The following is a 20,547-nucleotide window of genomic DNA, read 5'->3' as shown; positions in this document are numbered from 1 at the left end:
GAGGAGGAAAGTCACATCTTACATGGTGGCAGGCAAGAGAGCATGTACAGTGGAACTCCCCTTTATAAAGCCATTAGATCTTATGAAACTTATTCACTATCACAAGAACAGCATGGGAAAGACCAATCCCCATGATTCAATTACCTCCCACTGGGTCCCTCCCACGACACATGGGGATTATGGGAGCTACAATTCAAGATGAGATTTGAGTGGGAACACAACCAAGCCATATCAGATGATATATAAATACTCTAGGCCTTTCCTTTGCCACCCAATTTATGCACTTTCATATTTGGCTAAGGAGTAGTTTCTGTCACTGAATATCTTTTGCATCAGACCAGAACCTACAAGAATAGAAAGTAAGTGCACAGTCTTAAAGGCACTCTCTCATCTTCCTTCCTGTCAATGTTTACGGCACTTGGACTGAACTCTTAACCTTTGCAGACAGCTATGTTGACCTCAGTGTGATACAGATTTGTATTCATCAATGCCATCTTAGTAAACCTTTTTTTCTTCCATTTCAGTTATGTTGATTTTTCTCCTTTAGCTGGAATTGTTTTTGATATCGTTGATGAAATTATTTGGCAGATGACTATTTCTCCCTTTAAAGGTTTTGAAAAGGACAAATACCTTTGTTCATGATTGGAAAGGTGCCAATTTACATTACTTTACATACCTCTTCTTAAGATTTTCACTTTTTTGTATTTACCACCCATGTTAGGCAGTTTACTTGTATCCACATTAGAAGGAAGAACTACATCTACTTAAAGACTACAATTTGATGAGTTTTAACAGTTATATACTCCTGTGAAACCACCATCTTAATCAATACAAAAAATATTTCTGTCACCCCAAAAAGATTCATGGTCCCTCTTGCAATCAATTCCTTTCTTATTCCTCAGCCCTAGGAAAACATTAATCTTTTCAACTCTATTGATTAGTTTGCATTTTCTAAAATTATATATAAGTGGGATAATATGGTATGTACTATTTTATGTGTGCTTTATTTCACAGGGCATAAGTGGAATGAAGGCAGAGAATGTTGACCATATTTGAACCCATAGTTGAGATAATTCTGATCAATTAGGAGGAGTGAGGAGTAGCTGAGAAGTGAAAAGGATGGGTTAGATAAATTAATTTTTACTAATATGAGTAGAAGGCACAATATATTGGTGCTGTTGAAACCATAAGGAATATTTAAAAAGAACAAAAATCCTTATCAGAGACCAACTTCTGGGTCAGCTAAAAATTAAAAGTTTTCCATTAAGGCATCCAATAATCACTATATTTAAGAAGCTGAACATCAATATGAAACAAAATTGTGAAATGATTAATTTAGACATAAAAATTTAACAAGTTCAGGAAATGTTGCCACTGTTTTTTCAGGTTCACATGAATCTGATTTTAGTTCCCACATACTCTTTTCAGAAGAATATTTAAATAATTTGACTGTGACAAGCCAAACTGTTTTGAGACCTCATTGAAAGTCAAATGAAAACATTAATCAAATGCAAAAATATTCCAGTCAGGCATAGAAATGCTGCAGGTTAGAAAATAAAATGTTGCGTGTGAGAAGGAAAATCAATTGATTTAGAAAAAGCAAGTATTGGTTCAAATTTACATGGTCAGTAGTGACTGGAAATCACTACAATTTCAGGAGGTTGTATTTTTCTTCAAAATCATCAGATAGTCTTGAGCTATAGCTACATTGCAAAACCAGTTTGTTTGACTAACTTTTCACCTGAGTAAAACAGAAAATCAGATCAGTCAAACAACTAATTGTCTTTCCCTTTCTCATTGTTTTTCATAGACAGGCTTTAGTGACTAGCATGCAAATAATTATCTACAGCACAAAATGGCCAGAGAAGTGACTTGTGGAATAGCAGTGTTAATTGAGCAAAAGAATGACTTTCATACTCTTAAATGCCACAGAATTGCTCAATATTAAGTGAGAACTACCTTCTCATTTCAGCTATGAATTCTAGAAAGTACAGCTCCTTTGGTAAGGTGATCTGAAAAATACATTGCATTGCTATTCAGTCAGTGCTGCTCCTGTTTTGTGGGGCCAAATGACTATACATCCCTATATTTTGGATTATCTAACTATCTAGTGTGGGTAATAACCTTAGTCTGTCACTTACCAGCTTTATCACCTTGATGATTTGCTAAGTCTCTTTAAGCCTTTTTCTGCCATTATGTGTTCAAAACTGTCATCATATAGAGCTACGAAGATTTAATTAGATGATGTCTGTGAAGCATTGAGTTCAATACCTGGCATAAAGAACATTAATATATGTTAGTCTTATGTTCCTTGATTATTATTAATTCATTCATCTGACAAATATTAATTGAATTTTTATTAGGTCCCAGTCACTGTGCAAAGCACTGAGAATAAAATGGTGAAAAATCTACAGCTCCTGTACCAATTAAGCTTAGTGTGTAGTGGGAACACTCTGAAGTTCACGAGCAATTTTAATAGCGTGAGAAGTGCTCTCCTGAAATAAGCAAGAGTATGATGTGCTGTGGAACGTGTAGGAGGGCTTCCTGCAGGAAGCATTTGGGATAGACAGGAGTTAGAAGGAAAGCTTTATGGAGGAAGTGTGAGGAGGGGCACAGACGAGAAGAGAGAGGTAAGGCAGGGGCGAACGTTTGTGTCTGAGGGAATAGCATGTATTAAGAGCTATAATAAATGAAGCTTTTCAGATGGAGGCTATAGAGGTTGTTCCACTGAGAAAGCCAGAAAACAAAACAAGAACAAAAAAATGCTTTTTTTTTTTCTGTCTAGCACTTACAGTGCTGAAGAACAAGCTGGGCAGGTAACAGCTCTTTAGCCTCACTCATATTTAGGAAGCAAAAAAGAACAAACTTTGTCAAACCCACAGAAGATTAATAAAAGCTCAATGCTAAATGTCTGCCTGCAAGGCCACCCATACCTCAATAGAAGAAGACTCAGAATGTCTTTCACATTCTTTGTATGAAAAGAAAAAAAGAAGAAATTAAAGAAAGAGAAAGAATTCGAAGCCTGTAATCAATCCTTTCCTTTACAAAACCTAGCAATTCAGGAGGCCTGCCAGAGGCTAAGTCTTTCAGAGACCATAGACAGGAAAAAGCTTATTAAAACGTGCTCCATTCCCAAAGAAAGAGGTCACTCAAGATCCCCAGACCCTTAACTCTGAATAGATTTAATGAAAGCCAACTCTATCTTAAGAATTTAGAAGGGGGATTTCCCTCCCAAAAGAAAAGAAGGCAGACATCGTCAATGCTCTAACACTATTTCATCTATGGCACCAGGCATGCTTTTCACTAACTTTCTATAGGTTGCTAAAACCATTAAATGAGGGTTTAGTGACTGAGAATACAGTTCTTCCATACAAGGCTGGAAACATAATTCATACAAAGACCATCCATCCAGGATTAAAGAGTTCTAATCATTCTGTGAAGCTTGCATGCTCTTTCCTCCATGCTGGCCAAAGAAACACTGCATCTTTCAGAAAGGGACTATGCTGTTTCCCACATCATTTGGTAACCACAAAACGTTTCACCTTCAGTTAGAGAAAGATAATCTAGACCATTCTGCAAATAGTACTGATGCAGCAGCTGGATACAAAATGAATCTTAGCCCAAGACTTTCTGGTAACCCTGCTTTATGTAATTAATATAAATTGTATACAAATATCTCTTGTAGAATCCTTCTCTAAAGTCCTCCATTGACTGTTGTCCTGGTACCCTTATTAATCACAAGGGTATTTCTCTGAAAAGGTAGACATGGACATCATTATTTCCACTTTGTAAATCAGAAATCTGAAGCAGAAAAACGTCAAGTGACATAACAGCAACACAGTAAGAACATGAATAGAAATGACAAAAATGATTGGGAATTGTCTCTTGGGAATCAAGAAGGTGTGACAGGATGAATTCTTCCTTTTCTTTCACTATTGAAGGAAGGATAAGGGAGAACCTTCTCAATGCTAATTTTGAAAACATCCTCCCTGGTTGTTTATAGTCGGAAGGACAATTGCTGAGTTGAGTCACTGAGTGCTACTTGAGTATGGAGAAGAAAAGCTGCCTAACCACATAGGTGCTATACACATCCTCTGCAAAAATACAGCCTCTCCTACTTGGAATTTTTAGTCTCCGGAATGTGCCTCTGATGATACTTCCCCTTCTCTGCCATCATGTTTCCAAATAAATGATGGTTGAATGTCTCTGCCATCATGTTTCCAAATAAATGATGGTTGAATGTCTAAATGGATGGTGTTTAAATTGCACCTTTAAGTTTTGTGAAGGAGCCATAGGAAGAAGAATCACTGAGAAGGATCTTGGATAATCAAATAACCTTGTTAACCCTCAGCTACATTTTTAATCAAATTCTATTCCAGATCTGCATCTGTCTAATGGGAGTAACAGACTGAATCCCTGATTCAAGTTCGAACCAAGAAGGAGTGAGAGGTCTTAATGAAGGCAGTAATCTGATATTTGAATCCCCTTGACTTTCTCTATAGAAAGAGATCTACAGTAAAACAATCCAATTATTTCCCAGATCTTTAGGGCAAGAAGAAATTATCCATCTGAGATATTACAAACAAAGTTTGTGTAATAAAATCAAAAAGGAGAGCTAGATCATTAGAAACATTTAATTCAGGAGAGCAACTAGGGCATGCAAGAAAATTTAATAGTGAAAAGATTCTTTCAGAAGAATAACGAAGAAAAATAATGCTAATGTATTTTCTCATTTAGATCCAATAAGGTAGGCATTTAAATATAACCATCTCAGAAATTAGAAAACTGATATGTTAAATAAATTGACCAAGGATACAAGTGAAATATGGCAGAGCTGGGATGTGAACATGCTTAGTCTGGCTTCAGAGCCCATGCCCTCAATTAGTTCTCCTGTGGTCTTCCAATAGGACGAGAGCCCACATCAACACACATCCCCAGAGGCATCCACACCGTAGTCCCAGCCAGAGAAGACTAACATTGTTTAGAAACTTTCTTCCAAATAGGGAGGATTTTGAAACAGAAAATATTAAATGAGACTTTAAAAAGGTTTATAATTATCTGTATCTCTTTTTCTAGGCCAAATTCAAAGTATAGCTAGCTATTGGAAATTCAATCAATTAGAAAGAAATTTCCACTTACTAAGATTGTTTCTCATTTATTAGCTAGAAATTTTGGCTCTGGGTCCCTAGTCAGGTTGCACTCAATTAAACTCCAGAATCTTAAGAACACAGCAACACAAATGAATCTCAGCAAGCAAGGGTTGAAAACGATGAAGTGAGAAATGCACAGATTACCACATGGCAGCATTAATATCATTATTGAAAGGTTAGCTGCTTAGGAAATCGACAAGGTGCCAAGAGGGCATTCACGGTGCCTCCCAAGAAATGACAGCAGAGAAGAAACGAAGCCGAACAGAGAAAAGCTTTTGTTGACATTTTCAAAAGCCAACTTTATACAGGCCATATCCCCAAAGAATAGAAAATGGCAATGTAAGAAACCAGTAACACCAGAAAATTGCAGGCCAGTGAGTTCACCACCAGTTACAGGAAAGCATTTGAAAGGTTTTAGAGGATCAGGAGGGGCGTCGCTTCTCCCTCCACGCTCAAGTCTGTGGGTGAGGGAAGGTGACATTGTTATAGGGAAGGCACAGTTGCCACGCTAGCTTTGGGCATTCGCAGGGTGTGAGTGTTGTATTAAGGAAAGAGGCTGCAGAGTGAACCGCTTCAACCACAAGAACGCACTGGAATAAGAAATCCTGATGCCAGGTTCCAGTGTGGAGTAGCACTATTTTTATAGCAAATAAAAAGTAAATGTTGGTATTGCAGGATTTCTAGTTTTGGTCAAATTAGTACCTTTCTGTGCTGTTATACGGATACATTTATTTGCACACACACATCGTCTTGTGTAGCATTTCAAATGGCATACAGAAGATGTGAGTGGAGAATTTGTCTGTCTGGGCTGAATGAGGCAAAGGTTCTGATGGGAGCTACTGTAAGAGATGGTAAATTTGTCCAGGTTTATGCAAGCAATATGATAGTGTGGGGAAAACGAATGACTTTTTCTGACTTAAATATACCTGTTTTCATTTAAAGGGAGTATGTGTCTAAGGGAATTTACTTAATGGGGTGTTAAGTAAGAGCACTATTTTTAGAATTAGTGAATGCAGCCAAAATTAAATGAGACGTTCTCATGAAGGCAGATGACAGAAGAACAACATTTTAACTGGCCCTGGGAGGAAACATTAGCTATTTCTGTAGGGGGACAAAAAGAGGACAACTCAGGACTAAAGGACATTCTAGTAGTGAAGTATGGGAGGGAGAATCATAACCAAAGTGAAATGTCATGAGAATGTTTGGGACACAGTCGGCCCTCTGGAAACTATGAGCGTTAGTTGAGGAGGCAGGGATGAATCTACCCTCAGAGAAAAACCAGGAAGAGTTGGATAGTGAATCTCTGTGGAAATAATGGGTAGAAACTTGAGTCAGAGAGAACTCACTGTTTCTTCTGGAGGTTCAGGAAGCTGAGGACAGACCGACAGACTGACTTCAGATGGAAACTGAGCATGTCAGAAATGGGGATAGAAATTATGACTGGACACCAACAACTGAGTGCAGCTCATAAATAGGATCAGAGCAATTTGTAGAACTAAATGGTTAAGGAGCCCCTTCTGTTGGATGTGGTACAAGGTTCTCTAAATACAGTGGCCACAGTCTTTTTATTTTAATGTTTACAGCTGAAGAAAAAAAAGTGTGTGTGTGTGTGTGTGTGTGCACGTGTGTATGTGTGTTTACTGATATATAGTGCATGAGATTATGACAATGTTTTAAAATGTATATAGCCTATTTCATACTATTATATTTATATAGTTATGTGTTTTTCCTCTTGAGCCATATTTCGATTCAGGGACATAGTCATAGGTTTTTCTTCTTGGGCCACATTTTGATTCATAGACATATGTTGCCACACTCCCGAAGCTATTCTCATGTTTTTAAATTAACAAAAGTGAATGAGAAGAGTTATTTCAAAATGAATTCACATATAGTATGCTTTATTAAGTAGTTTTCATTCATTTCCCAATTACTGCTATTAGTTCATAAATTGTGAAAATACATTAATAAACTAAAAATATCTAGTATGCAACTAACATTATATTTGTATAACTGATTCATGCAAATCCAGATCAGCCTTCTTAATTCTAACCATTACTCAAACACCTATTACCTGTTATCACCAGTGTACATAGGGTCAATGTAGCACAGACTTCTGGCTGACCACTAAAACTCATTTCCTCTTCTTCTAGGCACACAGCTAGACTACATTTCCCAGGACCTCATATGGTGCCACCAAGACAGAGCTGACTGTATCACCCAATGCCAAGCCCTCAGCGTCACTGTCAAGTCACATTGGTCATGATGAATTGTGTAAATGCCCTTGGGGATTAGCTGAGGTGATGAAATTGTATATATAAAATAAAATAAAATTAAACTGACAACAACAACAATATGTGTGCCATGCTAATGCCTGGCCCATACAACATGTCATGCACATCTTGTATATTCTTGTCTCATTAATGCTTACTTGAATTTGGATGACCCCCTAGAAGTCACACGTTGAAGATGGGTCCTGAGTAACATCACAGATAGGGACTGCCTCAACAACTTGTTCATCCACACAATCAAGATGCAAATTTCAATTGTATTGGAACCATTATACCTTATGGATGCTATCGTTACAGCAGATAAACTACGCTAACTAATCTGAATTTCACATTGTAAATATTAATAAATTATATAGCTTAGCTTCTTCCTTACTCAAAGCAGTAATAAAATTGAATCTGATTGCAGTTGATTACTTTTTTTAAGAAAAATTTTAACTTGAAAATCTGAAATCAGATTACAATTTTGGACATAAACATTTCAGAACTACAGGTAGCCCTAATCCCTAAGGCATCCATTGTATATTATGAATTCACTTTTCTTCTATGTACTCCAAATGATAGTGATTATTTCTCATGCTGAGGAGATTTGAAAATCATCCCTGTAGAGCTGACTTCTTTCTTCTAGTTTTAAAAGGCTGGAAGCATTACAAAAACATATGGAAATGTGTCTGTTTATATGGGCATTTATATATAAATGTGTATACTTATATGTGCATTGATATAATAGTGAATTAAAAAGACAGAGATACACAAACCCATGGCACCCATGGCACAGAATAGGTCCACAGATCTAGCAGTTTCCATGGGAGTTGGGTTATCTGTGCTAGGCTCCTCAGGAGCAAATCACTTAGAATTCATGGGTGATATCAGAAAGTTCCCAGGAGTGTAGAATCTACACAGATAGCCAAAACAGAAATAAAAGTTTTAATATCAGACAACTGCAGTGCACACTGCAGTTCATGTGGGTATTCAAGGCTATAAACCCTAGAATAATATAGAATATATACACATATATATGAATCCTTCTCTTTATATGTGTATCTATTTATTACATATAATTCTGTATTATATGGGTATATAGTACTTACATAAACAATGTGCAATATAACTGTCTGGTATTGAAACTTTTGTGTCTGTTTTGGCTACTTGTGAAGATTCTACACTCTAGGGAACTTTCCAGTGTCATTCATAAATTAGAAGTTATTTTCTCTGGAGGAGGCTTGTATGGTAAAACTCCCATGGAAACTGCCAAATCTTGGGACCTATTCTGTGCCACAGGTACCATGGGTGTGTGGATCTCTGTCTTTGACATTCATTACTGAGTAAGTCGATACACAAATGTACGAATGAATGATTAGACTGACTTTAGGGTGATTATTTTGAAAACATTTGGAGTTACGTTGTGACTTGATTCTCTAATATTCCCACTTTACTCTGGCAGCAGAGAAGAATGAAGTTATATGGAAAATGATTAAGAGGAATAATTGACATCAGACTAAAATGTGATTCTCAACCTTGCCTAGATATTGGAATAGCCTGAAGTGCTCTCTCTCCATATATGATACGTAGGCCCCAAGCCTGGAGATTCTGATGTAATCAGCATCAGGATTTTCTTAAAGTTCTCTTAGATACTGTGCAGCCAAATTGAGAACCACTGCACTAGAACAATCCTTCCTCTCCTAGATCATAAGAATTAATTGATAGTCTTGTTTAAAAGTGTGGATTCTCAGGCCCAACGTAAGACATTCTGAATCAGTCCCTTCAGTGTCTTTGAATCTTCTTTTTTTTTTTTTTTTTACTGAAGGCCCCCAAATGATTCTTCAGGAAAGTTTGTAAATGCTTCCTTAGGCTCTATGCTCTGCTGGAAAAAGTGTTATGATCTGTCATTCTCACCTGTATCCCTATGGCATAGCATAGACCCTAGAACATATCATGCATTCAATAAGTATTTGATATTATTTAATTAATTGACATTTTTCAAGTGCAAATGACTAAAAATAATTGATAAAATGTAAAATGCTACTTGTGATGACTGGTTTTATACTAGAGAATCACAGATACAGGGTTGTCAAGGATTTCATAAGAGTTTTAACGGGTTCTGTTGCAGGACTTTTATAAGTATGGTAATATAATCAGTTAATTGGTCTGCATACGAGTCTTCAGAAGTCTCCTGAAGATGATATTTGCCAATGGATGCAGAATTCTTTCTGTATAAGCATTTATTAGAAAAGTCACAAGTTCAAGAAATAGCTGGGAGAGGGACTCTATAATACATGGAATTTGAGGAACACAAATTAGAAAATTAACAATTTGTTTATTTTACTTAATGGTGTTTTCTTACATGCAGGAATTTTATATTTTGCATTCAACTGAGAGGCAAATGCATATATCAAATTAAAAGCAACTATTATAATTTTCTATCAATATTTTTCTTTAGCACTTCCTAAAATCTTCACTATTTTAGTTAAATGTCATCTTCAAAATTAAGATTCTTTTAGCTCATAACAGCTCTGTCTTTTTAAATTACCTGTCATTTGTCATTGGAAAGTTGGCTATTTTAAAATTATCACTCATTATTTTCCTTTATACACACTAGAATAAGCTGACAGTCAAAAACGGTGAGTCCTTCTCAGATCTAGACCCCAAACTAATTAGTTATATCATATAAAAAAAAAACCTCTGTATGTATGAGAATATTGTTGTAACCCTTCAGTGGGTTCTCCTTGCCCGGTGCCTAGATAAATTTGATTTATCAAGACAGGGGAATTGCAATAGAGAAAAGTTTAATTCATGCACAGCCAGCTGTACAGGAGAGAAGAGTGTTATTATTACTCAAATCAGTCTCCTCAAAAACTTGAAGATGGGGTTTTAAGGAAAACTTGGTGGGTAGGGATCTGAAAGTGGGGACTGCTGATTGGTTGGGTTGGAGATGAAATCATAGGGTGTCAAAGTTGTCGTCTTGATGCTGAGTCAGTCTCCTGGGGCCAGGAGACCAGATGACCCAGTTTATCAGTCTGGGTGGTAGCAGCTGAGCCATCCTGTACAGCGTCTGCAAAATATCTCAAGCACTGATCTTAGGTTTTGCAATAGTGATTTATCCCCAGAAGCAATTTGGGGAGGTTTCGAATCTTTCAGCCTCCAGCTATGTGATTCCTAAACCATTATTTCTAATCTTGTGGCTAATTTGTTAGTCCTATGAAGGTAGTCTAGTCCCCAGGCAGGAAAGAGGTTTGTTTTGTGAAAGGGCTATTATTATCTTAGTTTCAAGTTCCTCCCAAAGTTCTTTTGGCCTATGTCCAGGAATGAACAAGAACAGCTTGCAGGTTAGAAGCAAAGTGGAGTCAAGTCAGATCTTTCAGTCTTAATTTTCTCAGTTGTAGTTTTTGCAAAGGTGGTGTTAACTGTGGAGTGTTTTTCCATCCCCAATATTAAAGGGAACAAATGAGGGATTAAGAGTAATAAACAATGCATTTTGTATGGTGCTGCACCATTTATAAAACGATTTCATTTACATATTTCATGCGAATGCCATGTGCACTTTGTGATGGAGGTTATCACTATTTAATTCCTTACAGTGTTAACATCACATTTATAATACTATATCTTTATAGAAGGAGAATATCACGTATTTGATCCGTGCATGTTTGCAGTGATGTTTCTGCTTCAATGTCAAACAATTTGAAAAATATACTTTTCCAAGAAAAACACACAGCTTCTAGTATTAAGTAAAAAGCTTTAAATCCTTTAAGCTATAAATAATGACTAGCAAGCTCCAATGCCACAAAATGAAGGTATAAATTAGGCCAAATATAAGTTGGTAGGTGGTGAGGTCTACAGCAAATTAGAGAAGTGCATTCCTGCTTGAATTATGAACATTTTCAAAATATTTAAACACTATGGGCCAAACAAAACCTATCTGCATGCCGTCTATGCAACATCTGTTTCACACCAGCAGAACATGGAGTGTGAAAGAAGAAATAAAGCAGGAACACAGAAGCATAAGAAGAAGATGATATGAGAAATTGTTTGGGTCACAGGAATTGACTTTTTAAAAGATTAAAGTACAGACAGTAAGGTTGATAAATATTGCTGATGCCCATTCAGTATCATCAATATGCTCCTTCTATCTCTCTCTTCTCACATGGTTTTGCTGTTGTTGTTGTTACAGTAGAAGATACAGAATACTACAGACTTAGTCTCTTTAGTCAGTTTCCTTATCTGTACAATGGAAATAATAATAACTATCCTATAGAGTTGTGTGGTTAAATGAAAGCATGACAAAGGCTTAGCAAAGCTCCTTTCATATTGCGATAAATAAACGGTAGGTATTATCATTATCATCATTTCCATTGAAAATAACTACTTTCTTGCTCCTTCCTTGAACTTTTCCTTACCATATATAGTTGGCCCTCTAAATCCATAGGTTTCACTTCTGTGGATTCAACTAACCATGGATCAAAATTTTTTTTTAAAGATTGTGTCTGTACTGAAGATGTATAACTCTTTTTCCTTCGTCATTATTCCCTAGACAATACAGTGCAAAAACTATTTACATAGCATTTACGTTGTACTAGATACTATAGGTAATCTTGCAATGATTTAAAGTACAGGAGAGGATGTGCGTAGGAAATATGCAAATGCTACAGCAATTAATACCAGGGACTTGAGCATTCTCAGACTTTGGTATCCTTGAGAGGTCCTGGAACCAATCCCCTGCAGATACCAAGGGACATTTACTGAAGATCAAAATTAACTTTCAGAACTGGATGGTAAAAACTCTCAGCTGGCTTTCCTTGCCATGGGAAAAGTAGAGTTCTTTTTTTTCACTCAAATAATCGCAACAACCACAAACTCCAACATAAAAGTGCCCCATCCTGTGGGCTCAAACATCCTTTTCCCTTTCAAATTATAAAAGTTATTGGGCAAGTTGGATGCTATACACAAGTAGTCATACTTATACCAATTAGGTCATTGCTTCGTAAAATGACACTGATAGGAATGCCACAAGAATTTGGCTCAATTAAAAAATATTATTTAGACATGTTCTCTGTGTAAGACATAATGCTTAGTTCAGAAAATGTGAGATGAAGAGAGCAGTCTCTGACCCTGAAACCTTGACTTGCCCAGGCTAATGGGGAATATAAAAATATAAACAGACCATGTCAATACAAATGCAAATAAGTGTACGAGTTTCCCAATCTCTGATGTGCATCTTTCTCTCTACTTCTTTGAGTGAGACTTTCTAGGTACCATGCTAAAGCAGAGGTTAGTATGCCGTGAAAAGCCTGAGAAAAGATTAATGCCTGTTCTTCAAATTCTACGTTTAGCTCCACATAGCCTAAGAAGCATTCTACTCAACTTTCATCTTTGACTTACTTTAAATCCTCTGAAAGTTGCTATTTCATCATTTTGACCCTTAATTATTTTCTATATAAAGTGGAACTCCAGTTGCTTTCTGGGCATATGTCTTATATGTCAAGTAGTGCAGCAAGCTCCCTGAGGGAAAGGACCCAGGCTCTTTTGAACCATGTACAATGCTACATATGCATGCATCTGAAAAACAATGTTTTGCTGCTGCTACCAGATTAAAGATTGATAGAAAATAGTCTACAAATAATTGATACAATAGTTTGGGACTCTATCATAATGAAGGCACCTAAAAAATGAATGGTGTTTCATAAAATTTAAAAACTTTTTGATGCAATTAAGCATTTAGGTTAGATTAGAGGCAGCAAAAATTGTAGATATAAACTTATATCAGCTATATAGTAAATGTTCTGTTTTTATTTTAATCAACATTTATATTTTTGGTCCTGCCTGACAACTGGTGGTAACAACTTGCACATAACTCAGGGCAACAGAATATATAATGGCCCCACAAATGAAGAGTTACAGCTAGAGAAAACTTGCAATGATGACTTATTGCAATGATTACTCATTTGTTTTAATACCATGTGCAAAAATGTTTGGGATGGAAAGATAATACTCTTAAAATCATCAGTTTATATTATGCTAATTTATCATCTAAATCTGTTTCTGAAATAGTTAAATGTTTGTTAATGTAAATGCTTGGTCTGAAATTAAGAAAGGTAAAGAACTAATAGCTAAAAATTAAGAAATGACTTTTATGTGAAAACTAGTAAATAATTATAAATAGATTGAGACTTATATATGTTTACTTTCAATATTTAAGATTCTACCACTTACGTATCTGATTTATCTCTCCTATCTTTCATATCTATCTGAGAAGAGAAAAATAGCTGAGGGCAGTCTGAGCTGTATGAGCAACACAAAATTTATCAGGCCCAGACAGACATGAGCGTGGGACTTTAGTCAGGTCTGCAATCTCCATTTCCCTGGGGGAATAGTGTAAAGGCATTTTGTTCCTGACTAGCTGTGTTACCTATTATCTTTATGCTCCTATAATTTTTTATTAAAGAACAAGGTATAGCCAATCAATAGCTTATATTATTTTAATGTAAATTCTTTGTAAACAACTTAAAAACTGCTTTTTTTTTTTTTTCTTAAAAACTAACTTGTAACCACTGCTAATTGGAGTATGTATTCAGGACAACTTGAATCCATGCTCGTGGGTAATGATCCTCAAGCTTTGAGCTTGAATAAACTTTGTATTTTGTTATTTAAAGTTGACATGTCTCTTCCTTTCATTTCCACTGCCACCAGTGAAATTCTGCTTTTCATTACTTCTTATCTAGATTACTGCAACAACTGCCTCACTAGTTTCTCGACTTTCCCTTCAAGTTGATATTTTACCAGATGCTGGATTCATCTTTCAATAATATAGCTCCAAACTTGCGATTTTCAGCTCAAACGTCTTTATGGTCTCCTTACAGAAAAAAAATCTGAAATACCTTAGTAATAGCATTCACTGATGTCTGCGCTCTCGTTCTATTTTTCTATACTTTTTTCCAATTGTCCTCTTCATACATGATACATATTACATACATTTATACACTTTGTATACTAAAATGAAACTACAGTTCCTATATATACCTTTAACTTTCTAATCTCTATGCATTTTATTAATGTCTTCCCTAAGCCTATAGGATGCTCTTCCAAACTCTACCCATCTTTCAGGACCAAGCTCATATGTCATCCCTTCCATGGAGTTGTCGTTAGAATCCTCAGAAGCAATTAATATTCTTGTTCCTGAAATTTTTGTACTAAACCTTGTATATAACTTATTATTTTATACCTCAAATACATTTAGGTAAATATTTTTCTCGTCTACATAGAATGTGAAAACTCCTTGAACGTAGTCTATGAACGTCCCACTTTGTAAGCTCTACTGTGCTGAAAATAGTCTTTAAACACAGATGTTCAAACATAGTTGTTGACCAAATGACTGACTAGAGTAATTAATATTTAGTAGCTTCAGAACTATAAAGCTTTTATAAAGGGCTATATACACAATCTATTTGAATCTTATTGACTATCATAAAATGAAAATGATTGATGTGGAATAATCTGACTTGCTTCATAAACTAAATCAGTGTTTGTCTAACTATTCTCTACAGCACCTTTGGGCTTCCACAGAGGTGGCACAGGAATCTCTCTCCTTAGCAGTGGGAAATGGGAAGTAAATAGAGTTTTCTCCTCCCCACTTTACCTTCACCCAACACTGCTCCATTTTGTATATTGGCCTTTCCTATAAGACTTTACTAAGAGAAAGTTTTCACCATTTATGAAAAGCTTTGAGATCACTTGGGGTTCCACCACTGGAACACTCTGATTTCATATTTGTTTCACATGAAATCCTCTTTACCTGATAACTAGGTAAATAAGCTGTTGTGGTTAAGCTGAATTTACGATAGCACAAAGTACATTTCAGATAATTTTATATCAGGAGCTACTCTAACACTTCACTTTATAGGAGACATATCATTTTTTAATAGCCATTTAGCTCACTGCTTGATCTGACCTTACTGACCTGGAAACTAGTTAGCTGGTGCATCTTACAGATATTACTGTATTTGTGAACATTCGTCATAGATTTAAAAGATCCCTGAGAAGCAGTTATACAGCTTTCTACTCCTCAAAAGACAATGACAAAACTTTCTATTGCCTAAGCTTATGGTAGCCTGTCCTCTTACCCACAGAGTACCCTGATCTGCAATAAGTCTAAAATGTATCTTCACTGAACTCTGTCTTAAACTCCCAGTTAGTTATACCCTTCTGAGTTCATTATTTAGGAAAAAAATACCTGTTCAAGTCACGATGTATAATTGGCTGTGTCAGGTTGTGAAGGTACTCCATGCCTTTGGCAACATCTACTGCAATAATTAATTTAGACTGCAAATCAAGAATCCTGGAATTTAAAAATAGATTTAACAGAGATGAAATGGTCAAAACGAATACCAAAAAAGCAAATGATGTGTGAGAGTTGTTACTTTATATAATCTCAACCATTTTTTGTTTCTTGAAGGTTAAGCTAGAAATTCAACAAATCTGAAGAAATACCTTTCCTACATCAGAAAATGCTTAATTATGAATCAATTAAGATACACAGCATCTCTTGTTTAAGATATTATACTTGGTTTTATAATTTATTTATAATACTATACTTAATTTCTTTGTAATATTGTAAAATGAAATCTATTGTAATCACTATATGAAACTACATTCTAATTACTATATGCATAAACTCAGAAAGTGAATTCACATTGGATATATGCAAGATCACTTTTTTAAAACTTTATTTTATTCTGAGCTTACATATATCTTCTTTATCAGTATTTCAAATTTAGCCTAATTATTTTAAGCTCCAGTTTCCAATTTAAATTCCTTAAATTTGTTATCTTCAACTGAATTTCAGCTAAGAAAGCACAAAGTATTTCTATTCATTGAAACACAGTTATTAGGCTGAATTATTAGCGATATTAAAAATGACACACTTGCTAGCAGCACTCAGATTTCAAAAGGTGAAGGCTCATCCAATGGGAAACCCTCTGAAGTATTGCAAGAGTAGTTTCAATGGAATGTCCAAGGATAAATCAGAACAAAAGTCCCATACCTCTTCTGCTCATGCAGGAGGGAGAACAGAGAACCCCCTGATATGTATTGAGTGACAATGGCAAACTGGCTGGGATCATTCAAGCAAGCGCCCACAAACTGAATTACACAGGGATGATTGAGCTGGCAGAGAATGGACACCTCTCGGCAAAACATATCCACATCTGACTTGGCGCAGTAGGTATTGGCTCGATAACTGGAAATGACAGCAACAGAAAATCTTCAGTAAATAGATGGATCCAAACAAGGGGCTTGCCATGCATATGCTTCTCAAAGGTCACAATTCCACCTGGATGCTAAATTTTTTCATTTGCTTGCTTACCGTTTTATAGCCACTATTTTATTTCTGCATCGTCCTTTATATACTTTCCCAAAAGAACCTACAATTGTTCAAAATAAATAAATAAACACATATTAACTTGAGTTCATTCAACTAAACCAGACCTTTATTTATTTATTTTTTTAGGTTACCTGAGCCAATAATCTCATGGAACTCAATTTCTGAGAGCTGAAGATGGAAATGTGAAGGCAATCCAGCTCTTAGGAGGAGAATATCTGCCTTCTCTGCAAACAGAAATTGTCATTTTATTTTTTAAGGTAAAAAGCACACACGTGGATGCGTATACACATGCATATATATATTTAACTAAAAACATAATTTCCTAATAACATTTAATTTTTAATGTTCCAACTGTAATTGACTACTTGAAGATGCTAAAACCTTAACCCAAATGATCCCTGGCCCCCTGCATTAAAATCATGTTAGTTCTATGTCTTGATTACTCACTCCTTGTTACCAGGGCTAAGGGTCTATTCCTGATCTGGTCACCAACCAGCTTGCCTGCATGACATGGCAACCCTGGAGTCCAGTCCATATCACATTATGATCAAGGTTCTGATCTGGTAACTCTCTTCAGTCTATTCCAATAGGCTTAGCCAAATATCCATAAACTAACCTCAAAGGGATGCCAATTAAATGACAGGAAATAAGCATACGAATCATTCTAAGGAAACACTCATTCTACATTCTAAGGAAACTATTTGGAATTTAAATTCCAAATAGTTAAATATATATTTACATTTGAATCAAAGTTTTTACTTTCCTGATCCAACATTATTCATTTCTGTGTGAAGCATACGTTCAAGAAAGGTCCCAAAGTATTACTTATTGGGGATATTTTGAAAAATAATATATCTTTTTTCACACATGTTTTCTAGTCCCAATTCTCCTTAAAGAAATATTAATATTTATAATTCATTTTTATAAAAAACAGAAACATCTAAACAGTCCAGCGAGAATTTGATTTTTCTTTAATAGTCATGTGAAATTTTCACTGTTATTGTATCTTCATGCATTGAAAGGAGATAAAGGATAAGGTTAATTATGAAAAGAATGGTCTGTCAATAATATTTGTTGTGCTTGTAAAATAGTCATCATTTGTAATATGTAAAACAAAATTGAAAGTTACATTTGAAGCAATAGTTATCCTTAGTAATCAAATATAACTATTGTCCCAGATTATAAGTACCTTTTGTCATACTTTTAATCTTCCCCAAGGGTGATGGAACAGACACATAGGAGCCATCTAGAAATTAAATTATATAATAGAGTTGAAAGTAGCAATCTTTTTTTTTTACATAAAAGTTCAACATTATAAAAATAAGCAGGTGACGAAACGAAGTAAAACTATCGCTTCAGGCCCAAATCTTTCTCTGGATACTGAAATTGTACTGCAAGTGTTTATTTAGAAAGTGCATAAAAAGATTTTTTAGAAAATCCAAGTTGTAGCAGGCTCTAGCAGATTTAATTTGTGTCTGGATATGAGTATTCAGTAATAGATTACTGAAATGGAAAACGACTGCTCTCAGCTTATCCAGGCCTTCCTAGTCATGCACAAGCCTCATAAACATCCAGTCTGGGAAATGTTAAACTTAGAGGAGCTGCAGATTGGTGAGTTAGAAAATAGCTGAAATGGAGGCTTCTTTATGTTCAGCCTCTCCCAGACATAAGGTTACTTAAAATAAATCTAATCTGACATAGGCTATGCCCTCCTCCCTAGCCCCAGAAAGAATGATAGTAACAGAAACACAGGTTTACCTTTAGGCACAGTATATTACACAACAATGAAAACTGAATAAGAAAAGGGGTACCTCCTCCAGGCTGAGAATATTCATTACAGGGCAATTCATCTTGTGGTCTCTTATAATGCTTCAGGAGTGTGACAATGGCATCATGCCCTTTATGAAAAGATACAAAGAGTCCTAAGTTTTGTTTAAGTTATTCAGTCTACTCTCAAATCCAAAAATTATTGGAAGTAGCTTACAATATAGGACAAATCATAAGAGGTAATGTATTGCAATAGAAATTTAGTTCATTCATTCTTTGGTTCAAAATAATTTCTTAAGACTACCATATGCGAAGCACTATGTCAGGCACTCTACTGGGAATGGGTACTGGTGATGCAGTGAACAAAGTGACTATGGTCTTACCCTTGAGAAGCTTACAATGTAGTTGAACAAATAATCAGAAAAATGATGAGGATTTCTAAATAAGGCAATACTAAGTACTATGGGAGTATATAATGAGGGCACTATTAAAAGGGCAAAAAGTACATACAGTAATCAGGAAAGAGAGATGTATTTGCTGTGACTGAGCAGTACATTTGATTCAGTATTGCAGTACTATGCAGCACTAAGATAATTTACACAGGTTTTTAGAGACAGCCGGCTGCCTGCCAATATTTGTACTCCTCTTTCACAGGGTGATTTTATCACTGGGAATGGCTGCCCACCCAGTGACATTTTCCTATGTACCTTGCATCCAACTGTGGCCTTGTGACATATTTTCATGAAGGGAATATGAGCAAAAGTGAAGTAACTTCCAGGTCTGTGCCTTAAGAAACAGGGGAGCCTTCTCTACTCTTCCCATTTGCTGGCTAGATGCAGAAGGCTCTGAAGCTCTGAGGGTTGGAAGAAAGCCATCCACTGACCAGAAATGCCCACCCTGGAGTGCTATATGAGAAATCCTTTTCTATTATAACACCACCACCAATCTAGTGTCTACTAGTTACACTAGGGGCTTATGACTGTGAAGGATAAAAAACGCCAAATGATCCTCTGAGTAATGCAATGTTTTTCAATAAAATTAAACTTCAATACTATTTTAATGCATTCACTATAAAAATAATCTATGAAGCTAATTTACAAGAGAGAAAAACAGCCAACCTTAAAGATGTTGCCATAGGATTTGTGAAATACAACAGAGCTCATTGTAAAACTGGCAAACTTAAGGAATTGAAAAAGCATAAATACTTATCTATCACAAAGGATCTGTAGTTAACATGGGTTAAGCATACACCTAGCTTATGTAGAGAGTATATGCTGAGATTTGATTGCCTTTCAAACCTTCCCTTCCCCAAAAACTTTAAATGAATATTGCATTCAAGATCATAAGGTGGAAAAATCATGGTATTTACAAGCACGAAAAGCTTTTCCAAAGGTAACAAGGCTAAGATTCTTCGAGGAAAAAAAAAAGCAAAAAAAAAAAAAAAAGCATTGTGATTACAATTGCTAAAACTGGTAGCAAAACTTAAATCTACATAACTAGTGTCCATTTTCTTATCATCTCCAGCTTTCTATTCATGACTGGTGGATCTCTAATTTTCTCAAATCATAGGCATAAGTTATAATGAAATGACATGGGGGGCAGTCCCATTGGCATTCTTTCTTTGGACCGTAGTGAGCTCACGATCAGGGAAACCTTAAGACATTAAGGACATTAGCCAACAAACAAGTTTCTACGGGAAGCACCTAATAGGCAGAGAGAATAGATAATGCAGTAGTCCCAAGATAGGAGCAAACACAACATGTTTAGAGAATGAGAAAAGGCCAGTGTGGCTTCACAAGCAAGGATGAGAGTGGTATCAGATTTGGTTGGAGAGGTAGGCAAGTGTACTTCACGTGGACTCGTGCTTCTCAAACTTTTTACTATGTATAAGAATCACTTGAAGTGCAAGTCCAAACAGATTCCCCAGCCCTGTCCCAATAGATCACAATTGAAAAAGTCTGTAGTAGAG

At 35.8% G+C, this 20,547-nt stretch overlaps 1 protein-coding gene across 1 annotated transcript in view; it reads right to left on the bottom strand.

The window, feature by feature from the left end:
- The window catches only part of TNNI3K (TNNI3 interacting kinase), a 305,572-nt gene that overhangs the window by 157,311 nt on the left and 127,714 nt on the right, over positions 1-20,547 (bottom strand). Inside the window, exons 12-17 of the mRNA XM_063624029.1 lie at positions 18,623-18,709; positions 18,001-18,057; positions 16,943-17,035; positions 16,794-16,851; positions 16,473-16,667; positions 15,663-15,767 (exon numbers count right to left, since the gene is read on the bottom strand). Coding sequence (XP_063480099.1) covers positions 15,663-15,767; positions 16,473-16,667; positions 16,794-16,851; positions 16,943-17,035; positions 18,001-18,057; positions 18,623-18,709 — 595 coding nt within the window. The remainder of the gene's footprint in view (positions 1-15,662; positions 15,768-16,472; positions 16,668-16,793; positions 16,852-16,942; positions 17,036-18,000; positions 18,058-18,622; positions 18,710-20,547) is intronic.

Source organism: Symphalangus syndactylus, chromosome 12 (genome assembly GCF_028878055.3).
Source record: "Symphalangus syndactylus isolate Jambi chromosome 12, NHGRI_mSymSyn1-v2.1_pri, whole genome shotgun sequence".
NCBI classification, from domain to species: Eukaryota; Metazoa; Chordata; class Mammalia; order Primates; family Hylobatidae; genus Symphalangus; species Symphalangus syndactylus.
The sequence above is the reverse complement of the archived record's forward strand: the minus strand, read 5'-3'. Positions and strand labels throughout refer to the sequence as shown.